Source organism: Thunnus thynnus, chromosome 7 (genome assembly GCF_963924715.1).
Source record: "Thunnus thynnus chromosome 7, fThuThy2.1, whole genome shotgun sequence".
NCBI lineage: Eukaryota > Metazoa > Chordata > Actinopteri > Scombriformes > Scombridae > Thunnus > Thunnus thynnus.
Window position 1 is genome coordinate 14,798,059 of NC_089523.1, and position 19,943 is coordinate 14,818,001.

General features: G+C 40.0%; 1 protein-coding gene across 1 annotated transcript in view; it reads left to right on the forward strand.

Moving 5' to 3' along the window:
- Window positions 1-4,827: 4,827 nt before the first annotated feature.
- The window catches only part of clpb (ClpB family mitochondrial disaggregase), a 33,553-nt gene continuing 18,437 nt past the window's right edge, over window positions 4,828-19,943 (forward strand). The window contains exons 1-5 of the mRNA XM_067594525.1: window positions 4,828-5,477; window positions 6,319-6,370; window positions 9,198-9,284; window positions 17,288-17,391; window positions 18,854-18,982. Of these exons, the coding sequence (XP_067450626.1) occupies window positions 5,021-5,477; window positions 6,319-6,370; window positions 9,198-9,284; window positions 17,288-17,391; window positions 18,854-18,982 (829 nt within the window). The 5' untranslated portion in view covers window positions 4,828-5,020. The remainder of the gene's footprint in view (window positions 5,478-6,318; window positions 6,371-9,197; window positions 9,285-17,287; window positions 17,392-18,853; window positions 18,983-19,943) is intronic.

The window sequence follows — 19,943 nt, forward strand, 5'->3', positions numbered from 1 at the left end:
ATCTTTGAAAAGCTGCTTTGTAATATTATACAGAGTTATAGTTGAATGACAACTTTTATCAAATAGGATAAGTAACTTGCCTGTTTTAATTGATGTTATTATGGCCTATCTGGGTGTGTCAGTTAACACATAGGTATTGACAAATATTTACAGCCACAACAACTGTGCAGCTTATAGCTACTATCTTGCTGGCTCTATGCAACACCATATAAACACGGTAAGAAATGTATTTGTATGGCTTTTCCTTGTTTCAACTATTTAAAAGTGCATGGGCACACTTACACTGTAAAGGTACCCTATGATGTTTTTGACCACTAATAGTGCTATGGAGCTGTGGGTTTTTTAAAAAAAAAAAGTTTTATGAGCAGGACTGCAGTTAACATTTAACATTAACATTTTTTGCATGGGTACACTAAAAAATATGTAAGTTTTTTTCTAATAAATGCTGTTGAGGCTAAGATTTTTTCTTTTGAACACACACATCCATACATTTTTGCAGGTGCTGCATTACAAAAGTCGACACAAAAGAACAAAAAAGTACCTGCGCACTGCTATATTGTCCCCGGTTCTTCTTTAAATCCACATGAACATGACAATATTTCAACCACTGTGGGTTTTCTGTTTTCTTTCCCTTTAGTGCTAGCTTAATAATTTAGAATACATATTAGAAGCCCAATGAAAAATAATAGGATGCTGAGTCCATTTTGAAACAAAATAATTTTGGTTGCACCAACAGTAACTCCACAGTAGTGTATAAAATCCATCCAGTTGACATTATACAACTGTTTTCAAACATTTGTCCTGTACCAGTTACGGTAAATCTTATCAGTAGGGCTGGAGAAAAGAAACCAGTCAGTAGCTGAAGTAAAGCATTGAAGCAATTCACATTTTCAAAGTTTAGCAAAACAGGCTCACATTTGGTATATTTTTGAATGTTAAAATGGCTTATAACCAGCTAACTCAGGATTTATGAGGAAGTTGTGCTGGAAGAGAAGCTCAATAAGGCCCTGTAGGATACGACTGGAGAACTGTCAGCACATGGCCACTCAGTTGTCTAAGCAACATAAAGTGGCAATGTTGTTTACTCCGACCTGAACATGTAGGAAACTCTTGTCCAAATGGATATGAACAATCTGAGTTCTGTTCCATTTTGTTTGTGGCTTTGATATTCCCGACAGCATTTGAATGCAACCCGTGCTACCAGCATTACACCAGCACCTTTTTGTAAACTAGTTAGTTCACGGAGCAGCGGGGGCGCGCCTGGCTCCTGTGGGCTGACGTGTAAAGTATTATTGAGTCCTCATATGTCTTTCTGTCATGATTCCTCCTGAACTGATCGTAATAACTTCTGCAGCTCAACAAACATCACAGACTCACTGAATAAGTTGAATTGTTATTAGAAAAACTACAATGATACTCATAAAAATCTTTCAATAATGCAATAATTTTTGTTCCCTCATGTGCTTGCCTGTCTCTCTTTTTTTTTCTTTCAGCAGTCCCCCTCCTTTCATCTTGGACTGTGTAAACACATTATAGGCCTCTTTCATTCAATTTGATCGGTGGGTGTTCTCACGACATCTTGAGGCCTAAATAATCTGAGGTGCATCTCACATTTTTCTCTCCCTCTTTCTTTGTCACTATCACAGATACTTTTTTGTGGAAATTTATAAAACAAGGATAGACCAGGCAAATTTTCTCTGTGCTGAAATGTTTCATTTTATGGTGGTTGGCAGGTGCTGTGGTGGTTGGGTTTTTAATGAGTGACACCCAACTGTGTTGTGATGCAACAACCTTGCTTGTGAATGAAATCCAGTTACAGCTCCAGGTTTTCCAGCACTTCCCTGACCTCTGAACTCATGAGACGAGTGAGTGAAAGAAGATCTTCTTCCTGAGGATGAATCATTTTGTCATAATCGAAACAAAGGTACCTTAAATGACAACTCTGTGTCTAGACCAGTGGTTCTCAAACTGGGTGGCGGAGCCTCCCATAGGGAGATACAGAGCCATAGGAGGCTGCACATGCACGGGGAAGGATGTGGCATGAAACCAAAGTTGAATAAACCTTTTTTAGCAGACATTTTGACCTGTCAAACACAGGTGTTAGTCATAACATTGCTAATTGCTGCATTGCATTGCAATAATAATGTTATTAGTTCCACCTGTGCTTTAACTGCTATGATACATCAAAATGTCTGCTATTGAAAAGGTCTATGAAGGAAGGAACAATAGTGCTCTTGTTGTGACAAGGCTATTAAGATTCAGGTTAGCAAGAGTTATTTAGACAGTAAAACAACATTTAAAGTGCATGATTGACACGTCTTTGAAAGGGAAGGAAAACTAAAACTGACCTATCAAGCAAACACGTGAGTCAAATCGAAAATATGAAGACCCCAATCATGCATGCAAGTTCCCTATTTTTCCCAGTTTGATGAAAGTTTCAGTTGCATTTACATCACAAGAGACACTAACGAGAGACACGGGAAAAAAGAAACATGCCGTTCATGATCTTTTTTTAATGTTTCAATGAAGTTCTATTCAGCTCCTTTTGTCACTAGCTTGCCCAGTATTTTTACTGGTTGATAAAACATGGTGGTGGTAATGGGGGCCATTGTGCTGCTGTGCAACAAAAGTGAAATCCTACAATTAACCATTTCATGACAGACATTTTGATGTCTTAAATAATAATAATAATAGATGTAAATAATATAAATTATGACTGCATTCTGTTCCCATAACTGAGCCATTGTTAACGAAATCAGGTGCACCTGTGTTTGCCAATCCATGTGGGACCCTGAAGTGTGAAGCTGACTGACTGAAGACACAAACAGCAGCCAGTGCATGATGTTATTGTTGTTGACATCAATAGTGAATGTTAATTTTAGGACTAATGCATAATCTTTAGAAATAGAGATAGGCCTAGACATGTTGGCAGGGCAGTGAGGGTAACTTTAGCTGTATTTGTTGGTGGGAATTAATGAATTGCCAGGTGTCTACAATGAAAAACCCACACTGACACCTCCTGTAGCATTTAGATGAGATAGTCTGATGAAGAGCAGGGGTGCTCGAAATGTCACCTTGGTGCAATAAATAAGTGGACACTGGAGCCCTGCAGTGTGCGAGCTGTTTATTTGTTTATTTCATTCCTGGTAAAGGTGCCAGTGGATTTATGATTGCAGAGCATGATGTCCTCTATGATTCATGTCTGGTGCGGCACAGTAGGCCCACTACCAGAAAAACAACATACCCACTTAATAAATTAAAGCCCTACTCCACTGTAGGTGGTCCTCTCACATATATGTCAGAGCAGTTCTGCTCGGATTATATTAGTCACAACAAAATGGCATTTTTAACTGTTTTTTTTCCCTTGATTACACTGTGTCTTTAGTAGTAACCTCATCATTTGAAAGCAGCAGGTGTAAATAAAAATTCCAGGCATAAACCATCACAGCTTTTTCAGCAATCTGTCCTCACCATGCCTTTTCTCTTAACTGATAAGCTGCTGCTTTACAATTATTAAATGCTTTCCATCATGTTCTGCAACATCTCGTGCTCTCAAACTGCAATTTCAATGTGACTTTAAGAAAATACAAACCAGCGCATTTATATCAGGTATATCAGACAAGGTTTATAGCGCAGGAAGTAATAAATTTATGCAACGTTTCCCCTCAAGTTTGAGCTACAGTCCTGTTTTAATAGGCGTGTGTGTGTTTTGTTCCTCCTGATACAAGAACTGTTTAAATCATTTCAAGTCCATTGCGCTGTTTATCCTCTGTTCTCTCTTTTGCAGACACAATAATGCAGATCAAGAAGCAACAAATAAACACATTACTTGATACTAGGGAGAAAGGAACAGGTGAATCAACAACATAAAGCTTATATTATTCACAGGATCACTTACACAGACAAGCATAAGCACCATTTTTCCTCTTGACATAAAAAAATACAAATGAGAGAGAAGAAAGTGATTGAGAAAGAGGCTTATTTGAAACATTAATATAAGAGCACTAAACCACACTAGAGAAAGAAAAAGTAGAAGTGTCTAAGAGTTTGTGTACAAAAAGAAGTAAATAAAGTTACAACATCAAACAAAAGAGGAAGTACACTGACAAACTTGTACATTCAAACTTCCAGCATGCTTGAATGGATGACTGATGAATAGTTTTAGCCCTACATTTTAATGCAAATGTATTTTTCATGGGGTTGAGTAATATATTTCACCAGTCTGTGTCCCATTGAAAAAAATAACCTAAAGGTAAATTAATGTAGGCTATAATTTTTTTCAACAAGTCTCAAGATTGTGTCCTCAATTGAAGGCCGTGTTTGAACAGTCTTCAGATGATGGCACACACACACACACACACACACACACACACACACACACAGCCACTTTATTGCATTGTTCTTGGCGACATCTGGCGGCCACGACACACTGAGAAAGAACAAGTGCTTTGACAAAACCTGTGTCATCAAATTTGTGTCGGTGACAGTCCTTTTGTGAATAACAGTAGGCTACTCATACAAAGGAGGTGTATAGCCCACGACAGCCCCAGAAAACAATCGACAACGGTGCCCTGACATTCGTTTACAGTCACAAAACTGCGTGTTGAGGTGTGAAACCAAAGACAATAGCTGTCAAGATGATGTTAACTCCTATTTCAAGGCAGAAAAAATGCAGCCGACTGCTAGAAAAGCTCAAACTGAAAAGCTTTATCGTAAAAAAATGTGTTCCTAGCACGGGAGAACGTATATACATGTCGCCATAGCAACAGGCACCGAAGTTTCCAGTAAAACGACATTTCCCAAAATGCACCGCGGGTTCTGGTGACATCCACGCTACGATGAGGTGAAACGGTTGTTTGCGTCTCGCTGGTTGTAATTAGTTCCATGTAAACTGAGGTTTAACGGCTACTACATCGGCGTTAACGCGGTGTCCCCGGTCTGTAGGCTAACGGTTATCCTCTGAGATTACTGACAGACGGAGGGTTTCATCCTCCGTTTCGCTTTCGGTGAGTTTACCGCCATGTTATCATCCGTTCCCACCAGGCTGTTCGTGCGAAGGTCGCGCAGCCTTTCACCGTGCAGCCGCGTGCTCCAGACCAGCTCAACCGGCGCCGCATGCCAGGGTATCCGGGAGACAGGGGCGGAGACCAACCGCAACCCCATCGTGTCCACCTCCCGCGTCTCCAGAAGGGGAATTTTAGCTGAGGAGACCGCAGGTACCACTGTGAACCCGTCGGTGCAGTACCACCACCTCGCCCCTAGATGGATCTCCAACCTGGAGAACCGCCGCAGCTCCTGGGCGGCTCTGGCCAGCAGAGGGCGCAATACCAACCAGTACTGGGAGGAGAGCGGGCAGAGCGGCGGAGGTGAGGGCCGGGACACAGGTGGAAGAGCCAGCCGGGCAGGAGTGGCCTCTGCCAGCGTGTTGTCTGCTGCAGCTGTGGCTTTCTGCCTGAAGAAAGACTCTGATAACAAAGGTAGTTACTATCTACTTAATCAGCTGTCATTACGTTGTCTGACTTAGAGTTGATTAGTACATTAGTAATAAGTCACCAGTTTAATTCAGAAAATAGTGTATTTGATGACACTTTTCATAAACATCTGCACAAAATACATATAAACAATAATAGTAATAATAGTACATTTAGTTTATACCGCACTTTTCATTCATTTGTAGTGAATCTCAAAGTGATACAGCATTAAAAACATACAACACACAACATAAAGAAAATAATAAGAGATAAGATGAAAAAGCCTTCCTGAATAGAAATGTTTTAAGGCCATTTTAAAAAGCAAGTTTATTTGTATCGCACATTTCAACAACAAGGCAATTCAAACTGCTTTACGTAAAAACATAAAAGGCGTCAAGACAAAATGTAAAAGAAACACAATAATTATAAAAAAGACACATTTAAATACAATTAAAAGTAGTTACATAGAAAGTAAAAATATGCTGAAATAGAATAAGACAGATAAAACAGTAGAATAAGAGTTACAGTTCAGTGTGAGATATGAATAAGAAGCCCTGAATTTGATTTGATAAAAGACAGCGGCGATTGATTTAAAAGAACTGACAGTTGCAGCAAAACTCAAGTTTCCTGGGAATTTGTTCCAGATAAGTGGTGCATAAAAAATGAACGCTGCTTCTCCATGTTTAGTTTTGTCTCTGGGGAGAGGTCTCGACGGTTCAAAACGTAGCAGATCAGAAATGTATTTTGACCCTGAACCATTCAGTGCTTTTACATATAAATATAATACATATTTGCCTCCCTAGATTTGCACATTCCTGATTCCTGTACTCCGTTTTTTTTTAACAAGGTGATGCTCTCTTGGAGGCAGCAAGGACCAATAACGCTCAAGATGTGGCCAGGTACAACATACACATACACATATTGTTATACTTACTCACACATTGTATGTTTTCATACAGCTACATATTTCACATACCTCTATACGCTCCCTCACACAATGTCTTGGACCGTAGCGGAGCAAGCATCCTTGACTCTCTTCTTTAATGAACAATATGGTTCTAGGAGGCTACTATTAAACTGCCTGTAAGTGTAGTAAGAGTCTTCTAGTCAGTAAATAAACTATGACATGATATTTTGTTCATCATACATTTTTATAGCTTATTCGTTGTGCTGAATCACAAAAAATACTAATGTTATGGATCTGTAATTTGTGATGCTGTGAACAAAACTGGATTTTTGGACACCCCCCTTTAGACATAATTAGTATTTGCTAATGGAGATATCTGGTTTGAAGGCTGTAGTGGACCTTTAGGGGTGGTATTCACACTCTTCCTACATAAGAGAGAAAGGTAAACTAAACCAGTCAGCTTTGTTCTTGTCAGCTCAAACTTATAAAGATAAAAGTATTTTCTCTTAATTGCTATATTTTAAGGAAAGTATTAGCCAAATCAACTGAACTGTGTGATATTTATTAATATAACATCACTAACATCATACCAGGATTTTTGTTATTGTAATATTGTGATGCAACATAAATACTGACTCTTAAATGATACGTTTTCTGATCTCATTTGACATTTATTAACAAAATACCTGTTTTACTGATTTAGCTATTTTATTTACATTACCAATTATTTTATTTGACAGAAACACTATGTAAAATAAATATATATGAAGATATAGAGGCAAAAATGATGAGATACTTGATGTAATCAGTCTCAACCAGGACTACATTTAACATTTAACTCTTGATAATTTCAATCATAGAGATACTAAGGTTGGTTGCATCACTTTTGGTCTGATTTCATAGCTTTGTATACAGTCACAGATCACCTGCAGAGAGCAAGTGCCAGAAAAGGATCATTTGCAGTTATGGAAGTACAGTTTTATCACATGTAGTTGTAGTCCCAACGTTTACCACTAGATGGAAGAGCAGGACTACATGTGCTTCAGTGTGTGTCTGGTGGATGAATGAGGAGGGTTATGCAGGATGGAGCTGACATTTGAGCAGTTTTTTATTCGTTTGGTTTTAGGCATTATTTTTCCTTTTCATAGTAATACCTGTTTTTCTTCTTCTAATTCACAAATTAAATTACACACATGCTCTGCAACTGATCTTACTGTTTCCCTGCAGACTCAGAGACGGTCAACCAAAATGGGTATGCCAGGAGGATGGGTGTGTGTGTGTGTGTGTGTGTGTGTGTTTTACCAGGCCTATAGTACTTCTCGGTCCCATCTGTCCTGCTGATAATATTGCATTACAAATCTTGAGTGACTGTGAGAACCAAATATGAAGTCTGACACACTGTGCAGTCAGACATGCACACACAGAGTCCTGAACTTTGGTTTGGAAATCTCTTTGTGACAGTAAAATACTGGAGAGTCTAGTATGTATTTAAGTGCCTATAGAAACGTACAGCACACACACATTGCTCTACATGTTGCGATTGTGATCATTTAACATCATATTAATGTTTAAGGTATGCACGTGTGAGCGACGTGCGTTGTCGTGTATTTGCATCCATGTACATAAGTATGTGTGGATCCATGTATGTCTCCATTCGTAGGCTCAGGTTACCTGTGCACATGTGGCAGATGGTGTAGGTGAGAGTGCAGAAAGACAGCCAGTCAGCAGGTCACAGATGTGTTAAGTGCTTTGGTTGAGTTTTATACAAGTGGTAGAGTGTCAGGGTGTGTCTGCTGAGAGGCTGTCGAGAGGATAGAGGTCTCATTTTCACTCGGGCTTTATAAAAGCAATTAAACTACAACTGTGGTGAAACATTTTATAATTTCAATGCAGCGTTTTGACACTTTAAGATGTTTGTGAAGCTGATGTTTTTGTCGTCTAGGAGACATAAGATGAATCATAAAAAGCTGGTTCCAATGATGCAATCTTGAAGTAATGGTGATGTAATAGAAGTTGCTGTTAACAGCTCGGTGCTTATATTTCATACTTTTCCTCTGCCAGGATAAAAAAAGCATGCTCTCCATTAAAAATTCCACTAATTAAGTTATTTTACATGGGTTAATCGACAGTACTTTTCCTTTTATCCAGTTAGGTACTTAACTTTCTGGTGAATTTTAAGTAGTAAGAGCTGCTCATGGTGACTTGATTGAATTGAGTGCTGCTCACTAAAACGTTCAGACGCAGCCAAAATAGTGAGCCGATCTCTTGTGCCCCAAACGCTGATATTGCAGGCAATGAAAACGGAACCAGCGAGCAGTGGAGCAGAGTGCAGACCAGACAGAGGCCACCGTGTTGACTGTAAACACACACAATGTCTGCCTGCTCAGCACAAGAGACGACAGACGGATCACTTACACACACACACACTTCACACCAGTGCCTGATGTCGTACCCTCAGGCACAGAACTCAACACACACCTGGCTTATGCACACACACAGTGAGTGGTCAAGGGGCCGGTGTGTAGCTGTAGATAAAGACATGATGGGCTGGTTTGATGCAGGTGGTCTCATGGCAAGAGGATCCTTGATACAATCACTTAAACAGCTGGCCAGCCATATCTCTTGTCTTTGCATTTAAATATAATGAATCCCTAAACTATCCACCATCATGTATCAGTTGCTGTTACAATATTAACAAAATGCTACAACTGTTGTGCTAACAAATGATACCAGTATTAGATGGGACTTTTTTAAGATAATTTCTACATTACGTCAATGTTAAATTTGATCACCTCTTTCTGTTTCTTTTTCCACACCAGGCTGTTAAAGGAGGGCGTGGACCCAAATCACCGCCACCGTCTGGGCTGGACCGCTCTCATGGTGGCTTCCATGAACCGACAGCACAGGTATGTGTGTGCGTAGAGCCGCAACGAATGATTTATTATCATTATCGATTAATCTGTCGAAGATTTTTTTTTTTCTTTGATTAAGTAGTTTGGCTTATAAAATGTCAGAAAATGGAGAAAAATCTCAATCACCGTTTCCCAAAGTCCAAGATTCAACCTAAAATATCTTGTTTTATCCTGACAACAGTCCACAACCCAAAGATATTCAGTTTACTATCATAGAGGACTAAACAAACCAGAATATATTTACATTTAAGAAGGGAGAATTTGGGTATTTTTTCTTAAAAAATGACTTAAAACAATTGATAATCAAAATAGTTTGCAATTATTTTTGTTTCGGTCCACTATTTTATTAATCAACTAATCGTTGCAGCCCTACTTGTGTCTATGTTGGATCCTACTTTGAAAAATTTGAAGTCACAAACTCAGTTGTGCATCATTGGCGCTGAAGCGTCCACCTCGATGAGCGTAATATGCCACATTCATGTGATATTTTGGCACTATTGCAGCTGTCTGCATGAATTATTGTGCGAGTGTATGTTGTCCATGTCCCTGCTCTTGTTGTTACAGTAGGTCTTCTGAAGTGCAACTTTCAGAGTGACAGACGGTCTTTATGCCCCCCCCCCCTCTCTGTCCAACAAATTAAATTAGCCTCCTGGCCCCCAGAACACACACAACACAGAAAGGGGCCGAGGTTAAGGCCGGGCCAAATCCAATTTAAACAGATTTTTTTTTTTTTTTTTCCTCCATCAGGACTCGCTGGTCACTTTTTTTTTGTTCGAGGGCCTCATGTGAGCCCGTGAGAAACGTAATGTGGTATTTAAATATGAACATGACGTAAAATGAGCTTACTGTGAATCTCAGGGTTACAGATGCTTCTTCAAGGAAGGTCGTCTGAATTTATGGCACTAGGACGAAAACATATTAACCGTTTATGTTAAATACTGTGAGCTGATTGTAACAGACAAATCAAAGTCTACTAGAACATGTTTTTCTTCTGTTTTCAGGTATATGAGAATATAACTATAATTTTCTAAACTTCTGTAATTTCTATTATGTGTTTATATATTTATCTAGAGTTTTACATGTATACGCAGTTTTTCAAACTGTCTGTGACTCACCTTCAGAGACAAATACATTCTGATGCTTCGATCGTTTTACTTTGTGTTGATGTTTGAGATACAGCATGTAGCACCGTGTGTGCTGAGCGATCGTTGCTGTGTGACATGTATGTCATGTCATGTTTAATGATGTGATGTGTCTCTCTGTGAGTCTAGTGTTTTTGGTTACAATTCTGGTGTTTGTGTCTGTACGCACTGAGCTTGTATGTGTGTCATTGCGCTGTCCTCTATGTGTGTGTGTGTGTGTGTGTGTGTGTGTGTGTGTGTGTTATGAGTGCTATAACTCAGCAAGGCAGTGACACTCCTCTGTGTTTAATCCCGTCCTCCAACCCCCCAGTGAGCCGTCACTGCTGCAGGGAAGACAGAACATCGGTTCACACACATCACTCACACATCTCTCACATAGGCTCATATCTACTCACAAACACCCATTCACACACACACACACACACAGGATGCATGTGTGTATAAACAGGCACACACAGACAAGGAGAATTTAAATATCTTACAGGCGAACTGCCTATTACTCAGCCACACACAACTTTATTTGCAGCTGTTAAGTGAAAACGCAGGGAACGTCACTCATGAACAAGGTCTAGCCTGTAGCCAGAATGTCAACATGGATCTCATTGTTGAATTATTCCACCCCTCCCTCCCAGTGTATTTATATTTTCCTGGAGCAGAAGTGATAACTGTGTTTCCAGGGGCAGAAAATTTTTCTACACTGCCATTTCTGGGGAAACGGTAGCTTTCCTCTCGACCATTTATAGGTGTATCGCCAACCAGTTAGCCTCGCTTGTGTTCAGGGGTCAAGGTGCGGCTGTGTGTAGGAGAATCAGGGGTGGAGTAGAGGGGTGTGTTTAAGAATTAAGGGTGAGACATTGGGGGGGCGTGTGTTTGCTTAGCTTTGATGTGGGGCTAAATCGGGGAGGCGCAGGGCCGGGCCCACTGTTTGCACTCTTTAACACACAATACCCATCTCCATCTCTCTTTCTCTCCCTCCATCCCTCCCTCGATGCATTCACGTGCACAATGACTGCTCGGCCGAGTGTAACGCCTGTTGACCGTTCCGACCTGTCGGCCGAGTGACTCAATGGGACGGAGGGGGGGGCAGAAATGAGGGAAAGCGGAGGGATGATGGAACGAGAGGATGAGTGGCTCGTTGGGAAAGAGAGAGGGAGAGAATAGTTAAGCAGTGGGTAGAGTGATGTGGAGTGGGATTATGGGTTTGGGACCGGGATTAGCTGGGATATGGAAAAAATCACCAAGGAGATCCCAGTGAAATATTATCAGAGTACTGTGGTCGAGGTATTACGATATTATGATAGTAAATAGTCTAATTTAGTGATAGTCATTTAGCTTTTATGGGATATCTTTGTTGCTTTCCATGTACTATCACAGTGCACTAAAGCAATATTCCCTCAGGTGAGCACCCATAAAATTAATAAATAGGGTAATAATAAATAGGTTTATATGGGGTGCCACAAGATTTGTTCTTTAATTTTTTTTTATTTTGCATTTTTTAATCATGTCTTAAATGTCCTTATATCTGCTTATAACTACATTATAGAGTGAATGCTAAATTGGGGGACAGAGTCAAGTGTTACAGAAGAAATAAATATATAAAACACCATATTAAAAACTCTGTTAAACATGCAGTTATGTCGTAGCTGATTGTCATAGACAACACACTTGTTTTCCAGGTTCATGTCAGAAATAGTGATAGCAGAGCAAGTGATGGAAAGATTTTTCATGGTAAATAGAGCTCAAATAAATGCCGATAAAGACCTCAAGACTGAACGTGTGCCACCCAAAAGAAAATCAACTGTACAGTGAAAGCTACCTGGCTATGCTGGACACAAATGTTTATTATTGTCTGATTGCACGATCAGTTTGGTTTTGCCATTTTGCTGTTATATCTGGGGAGTTAGTGTTATGGGGGATGCCATAAAAGAAATTCCTGTAATGGGTGCCATGCTTTAAAAAGTTTCGAAGCCTCTGTTCCACCCTTTGCCACAGTACAGCCACCTTATGAATTTTCATATGATTATCAACACATGAACAATTTTTCTCCAAAAAAGTGTATCAAATGATAAAATATAGGAAATAGCGAGAGAATATCTCTATCTCCATAGAAACCACTGCATCATATCAAGACCGCAGTCAACGGACTTGGACGTGAACTTGCACGACTCATTTAGCAAAACAAAAAGTGACGGGTATAAGTGGCTAAAATTTAATAAATAGCCTTAAAATGCTTAAAGAAATTAAGACTTTGAAAATTCTAGTAATATTTTACAGGCCGTGATTGTTCTTCAGTGATGATCAATGTTGGCTATGTTTCACACTTAAATCTGAGGACAAAGTAAATGTCATAATTTGCCAAAAAAACAAAAACAAATTTTGAAGGAAACCCAGCTAAATAAAATCACATTTTAGCTTTTATTTGTTTAAAGCAAAAAAGAAAGTTAGTAAAAGCAGTGAACACCTCTTCCTGGCTTCTAGCTGACCCCAGGTGTGCACCAAGTGAGGTGGGGTCAAGTGAGGTCCAGCGTCTGGGCCAGGTGGTCAGAGACATGGATGGTCAGTTCGGCTCGGGTGTCTATTATAGTGCAAGAGAGACGGAAGCGTCTGCTTCCTGTCTTCCCTCCAGGGCAGGATGGGAAACAAACACCAGCAGTAACACCAGTCACCTGTTGGCAAACCTCGAGCCCGAGCTGGAGGGTTAAATCTACCAGCCTCAGCACCGACTTGTTAATTGATCAATGGTTATTATTTCAACGTTGTGGTACAAGCATAGGATGGTGGTGGAGCAGGGAGACGGTCATTTTACTGGAGGTCTGGTTTCGAGCATCTGTTCTGTTTAAGTGTCCTCGAGCAAGATGCTGAAGTGCTATAAAATGCTGCTGCAATAATGACTTGAATCTTTAGACCAGAGGACAAATTTGCAAAACTAAAACTATAATATTAACAAAGCACAAGGGGAGTCTATTAAGGGCTTTCCAATTCAACAAAATGCTGTCTTTATTTTGTGTTATGTGTGTCACTCAGACAGTAACTGAGAGTTGAGACAATGGACCCAAAACTGGCAAAGAAGTTAGTCAGCAGCTAGATAACTCCCTCCTCATTTAACAAACTTATATTTGTCACATTTCTTCTTTTGTTTAGCTACAACAGTAAAATAATCTTGCAATTTACAGATAATAATGTTTTGGTTCTCAAAGATTCAATTAGGAAGTCTGTAATTTCAACTTTTGTCCCACTCCTTTAAAATGAGAGTTTAACCTAATTAACCTCTGCATGCCTTTAGTTTGGCCTCAAATTAGTGCTGCAACTCTCTTCCTAAATGTCCCAAATAAAGTTAGCCACTTGATCATCAGTTGATTAGTAAAACTATAAACTGTTTTCAAAAGCTCATTAGTTTTAGCACCATCCTTTATAATTAAATCTCCCTCTCTTTCATCTTTGTAGCTTCACTTCCCTCCTTTCATCCACTCCTCCTCCTTCACCTCCTCCTCTCTGCAGTTTTCCTCTCTTTATCACTGCGTGTTTACCTTTCTGATGCCATTAACCCCTTTCACACCATCTCATTTTCTTCACACAGTCCTGCCCAGCCTCGTGTGACCAGCCGCAGTTAGTGTGTGCCTGTATGTGTCTCAGAGGATGCATCAACGTGTTTGTAGAAGTGCTTGCAAGGGTGAGAGGAGAGCCCTCTGTGGGTCACAGCCCCCCCCGCCGCCCCCACAGCCACAGTGATACAGTAACAAAAGGGGACCCCCCGATAGTCCTTTATACCCCCTCAGCAAGGTCAGACACAAAGACCTGGCCAGGCTGTTCTCAGCCTTGCTCTCCCACAGGAACACACACGTTCTGTGGAGACGACCAGAGAGGTAGTTTGTTCTGTTCACATTTTAGTCATGTTAATGGAAATGAAGGGAAACGTCTCTTGGTTTTTCTTTAGTTTCACTGATATACTACAGAAATGTGTTGGGATGGTATTGGTATACTGTATTGGTATCCCAAACAGACAGAAATCAGATTCATTCATTCAGAGCTACAACAATTAGTCAATTAATCAGCTCGTTCATCTATAGGAAATTAATCAGCAACTATTCTGATAATCCATTCGTTGTCATTTTTTTAAGCAAAAATGCCAAACATTCACCAGTTCTACCTTCTCAAATGTGAGGATTTGATGCTTTTCTTTGTCATATGTAATAGAGGTGAATATGTTGTGGCTGTTGGTCAGATAAAACAAGTAATTTGAAAGAAAGAAATTATATAAATATGAACAAAGTTTTCAGAATTTTATAGACATTTATACAGGTATAAATCAGACAATATTCAGCAGACTAATCAATAATTAAAATAGGCTGCAACTAACAATTATTGTCACTATCGATTAGCCAACAGATTATATTCAGAATTAATTAACTGATTAATCATTTTGTCCATAAAATATCAGAAAATAGTGAAAAACGCCTGTTATAATTTCCCAGAGTCAAAGGTTTTGTCTTTAAATGTCGTATTTTGTCCAACCAACAGTTGAAAACCTGATCATAATCCCTGTAGGGTCGTGTATGAAGAAAAGCATTAAATCATCCCATTTCAGAAGCTGAAACCAGGAAAGGATTCAAAAATGAAACATTTATTCGGTTATCAAAATAGTTGCAGATGATTGTCAGTTAACTAATCAATTAATCAACTAATCACTGCAGCTCTAATCATTAGTTGCAGCCTTCATTCTATTCTTTGACTTTATAATTTATACATATTAGTGCTTCAATCTGTTGTCAAATGCACAACATTTTATATTTTAAATACTGTTGCTCTAACAGGTGAACAGGTTGTTGAATTTCACAGCGTCATCTTTAAATTGGCTCTGTGGTTTAATATCAGAGTTGCTCGATCATTTATGAGTTCATATCTGCTTCAGCAGCACGGACGTCGGTCCCGTTACGTGGTCAAGTATAGTTGCTCTAAAAACGGAGTCCACCTCATCCTGCTATGAGTAATCATTTTGCTCCATTTAAACCATTTCAGGCCTCTTGGTCCCCTGCTATAACCATTTAGCTGAAAATGATCCATCACTACCTCCCAGGCTGCATTACATAGTCACAGGTTTAATGACAGCCAGCAGCGTACTGGCAGGGTTCATGTTTCGGCCATCGCCCCCGTTCTCTCTCCCAGTCGCCGCACCCTGGCTGGTGATCTTTTGTGTGTTTGCGTGTATTCATATGCATGTCTGTGTCTCGATGTCAAAGCCATTGCTCACGTTCACGGTGGTAAATGTAAAGTTTGTGTGCGTGTGCGTGTGTGTGTGTGTGTGTCAGTGTGTTCTGTAGACAGAGAGACGGTACCTGGAATGTCCGTCGGGTCACAGTGAGTGGTGTTGCCGAGGTACTCTGTGTTTGTTCTATAAGGCTGTACGCTCCAATGAAGGACTACACACAAACACCCACTACAACACACAGACCCCCCCCCAACAGAGCGGAAACAGGCCCGACCCCTTGCCCCGTCAATGTACACATATGTACATGTTACAAGGCAGACAAGTGTGTAGTGAAGGAGGGAAGTGGTCATTGGAGTGTATCGACCATAATGGGACAGACTAGAAATGGAAGTGAATCAGGTGAAGAGTCGTGGTCAATTGAGGAATTGGATATTTGCGTCTGTGTACAGTGTGTCTGTTTTCTAGCTGTTGAGGATGGAAGAAATATTGTTAAAGGCTCAGAAAAAATATTATTATCAGCGTTTAGACTTTTATTTTCTACTATAGTTATGGCTGTTTTGGTTATTCACAAGATAGTTTCCTGTTTTTCTGTTTTTATCAGTGCTCTTTTTATTGGTTTGAAGTGGGCGGGACTAAGTTGGAGAGAGCTGATGTCACACACTTCAATGCACCAATCAAAGTAGCAACAAATGAATCCAAATCTGATGACAGTTGGTGGGTTGTTTCATCAGTGTCAATAAGATCTGATCAAATCACACCCACATAGTCCTGATGAAGCAGATTAACAGTTATTGTTTTTTTGAAAGTTTAAACTCTTCATAAATCATAACTAAAGATGTTTTTATTTAACTTTGATGTCATGAATATTTAATGTTATAGAGATATAGTTAATATTTCAATCCAAGTTTTCAAGGGTCAAGGATATGTCTGGTTACATGAAGGATCCCAGTTTCACTAACAGACATGATGATGACCTCAGATAGCTACGTATTTAGCTGCTTAGGAAACCATAAAATGCACAGATTTGGGAATTTCAGAGTTGACTGATCATCTGTTTGTTGTGGCTGTTACTGATATGATAACTAACACTATTTAATTGCAAGAGGACAATAAAGGGTAACGGACCAGTTTTTACCCCACTACCAACAGCGATGTTTAGAGAGAGATATATTTATACATAGAGAGGAATAGATTTCTTCTCCTTATCTCCTTATTGACAAGTACTACAAAGCTACAAAATCATTAGAGGAACTCATCTTAAATATATTGTTAGTTTTTACTTATTTAGAGCAGATCCCCATTTAGAAGCAGGTGTTGGACCCATAGCTATTGTAAAAACGCTCCACATTATCAGACGTAAGTCTTGGCTGAAATTCCATTATCGGAACAATAGCAATTATTATATTTTTGTCTATCGGCCAATAATATATCAGCCATCAGCATCTTTGAGTTTTTATTATTTCTAATGGAAAAGGAATAATCTTTTTTTCTTTTTAACATCAGTGGCTGCAAATACAGAATTATTACAGTTGAAATGTTCGTCTGTGTGAATGTGTGTTTACACAATGGAGACCTCTAAGCAGCATTATTACATGTATATAAATGTGTGTGTGTGTGTGTTTGTGTGTCTCTCTTTGGGTGTTTTCCAGTGTGGTGAAGGTTCTGCTGGAAGCTGGTGCCGACCCAAACGCCGGAGATCACTTCAATAACGTTTATGACACCTCACGGGAGAAAGGCATCCACTCACTGGAAGGTAAAAAAAAAAAAAACCCCCAAACACTTTGCAACTGTGTACGCATTTGTCGAGTGTTTTTGTGTGTGCGGTCGCTATATTACACATATGAATCCTAAGTGTAGAAAGGGATATTATGAGACATTATAATTTGCATAAAGATTTGCATACACGTTTCATTTCTTGTGTATTATTTATTTTTTATGTTTTGTGACAAGTAGTGCATGTTTTATTTGTTTTTCCTCCCGAGCTGTACGCGCAGTCACACACAAACACATAGGCAGGCTGGCGCAGGCACACACACACACACGCACACACTTTTACCCCCCCCCCAGTCTGTGTTGGGTTTCTGCAGACATATTTATATGGGATATGTATATTGCAGACATTTATATGGCTGTCAGGTTTGGGTCCACGTGGGGCCGGCGTAGCGTGGGGAAGCGTTTCCCAGACGCACACTGATGGATGGGCTAGGGGGGCCTGTGCGACGCTTTATTGGGTTAGCTATGATTATCCCACCCTGTCTCTCTCTCTCTCTCTCTCTCTTACACACACACACACATACACACACAGACACTGCAGAGAGAAGCTGTCGTTGAGATAGAGAAGAAAAAGAGTGGGATGGAAAGAGGAAGGGAAAGACTGATGAAGGATGGAAGCAGAGAAAGAAAGAGAAAGGGGAGGGAGGAAGGGATAGAGTGAGGTTAAAGATGGAGGAGAAGGAAGAAGATGTGGATGTTCGTAGGGTTGATGGAGGGAAGGAGGGAGGGAGGGATCGAAGGAAATGGGTGGGATGATGAGGGAGGGAGAGGAGAGGAAGTCAGGAAATGGATGAGACAAAGTTATTGGGATAAAGGGAGCGGGGAGGGAGGAAAGAGGGTGCGAGTGATGAAAGGAATTGATGGATACTGAGGAGGAGAGGAAGGAGGCGGAAAAAATACAAACGGATGATGGAGGAGTGGCACGAGATGAGTGCTCTTATGAAAAAGAGAAGTAAGGAGAGAATGATAGACTATCTCGATTATTAGTAAGGAGCACAGCAAAGGCTCTAAAACACGACGCACATTATTCCAATCATGTCGGACAGTTGAGCTTAAATCTGTGAAAATGAACAACTCTTCCAAAGCTGGAAACAGGAAAGACAATTTTTTAGTCTGCAGTCTTGTCATTGTCATACTTACTGGAAACTTATCATTGACTGTAAATTTGTTAGCATTCAATCAAAAAAAGAGGTTTTATATATTTAAAGGCTTGAACAATCCCGGTCTAATTCGGTCATTCGTCATCATCCTTCAGCTACAGGAAGTATACTGGTCGCATCTAGATCGGATGTGCCTATCCTGTTTCCGTCTTTGAGGAATTTTGGGTCTAAACTGATCAAGAGAACATGCTCATTTAAAGGACATCATTCTTTCTGTTTTGTTTTTTTTAAAGTAATTATTCATGTCAGACATCAGACATCACTCTCTGTCCTTTCCTGCAGTCCTGGTGTCCAGAGAGGATGAATTCAGCAGCAGGCTCAGCAGTAGGGCTGGTTTCCGCGGTTGCTCAGCACTTCACTATGCCACACTGGCTGATGACCCACGCACCGTTCGCATGCTGCTGGATGCCGGTATGTTACACTCACATCCCCAAACCCATCACATGTAAACCTTAAGAGTCCACGAAGGAGTCGTTTGAGGGTCTAAATAAAGTGTAGGAATTTAAAGATCGAAATTGACTCTAACATGTACCCCCTTGTTTTTCAACCACACCAAGGTACCGCTCATGCTCCCTATTTTATCTTGCTTTATCTCATTGAGAGACTCCATCCTGACCACCTAAAATACACAGAAAGGGAGAACGATGATGGGCGATTGTGCTTCCTGCTTAGATGAAACAAGTCTGTCTCCCATGAGGCTAAACTGCAAAATTCAGCTGTCACCTGAACTCTTGTCAGTCACTACTGAACCAATTATACCGTCGACCGAAAAGCAAAAGTCCCAGTGGTTGAACAGATTGTCTTTATCTGTTGTTGACCTGGCTCAAGCTCAAGCTATATGTCATTGACAGTCAGTTTGCTCATCAATTACCTCCTCCAAGAAGCTTATGTTGTCAGTCCTGCATGTTTATTAGTTTATTTGACAGATTTCAATAATCGTGGTGGAAAAATAGGCCAAAGGCCAAGAACTAATACCACAAGGTGCCATATAGAGAGAATATTCATCGTCACTCATACATTTTAACTGTGAGGTGTAAAGGTATAAATCACGGCCCACCAGTGTCCTCATGATCAGATTTTGTGCCATCTTTAATTTCTTTTTTTTCACCACTCCCTCTACAAATTTTGTGTTGTCTTCTGAATCTTAACATGCAACTTGCTTTTATTATTTTTTTTCACTGATACATGGCTATACACATATTTCTTCTCAACCCTTCTTTTACAGTCAAAGATTGCTTCTGCTAAATAATGCACAAAAATTATTAATTCACATTTGTACTCCCTGCCACATGCCGGGCCCTTTATCTCAATCTTTGCTATCCAAACTCAATGGTCCTCATAACTGTCCTTAGAGCTGAAGGCGGTATTATCT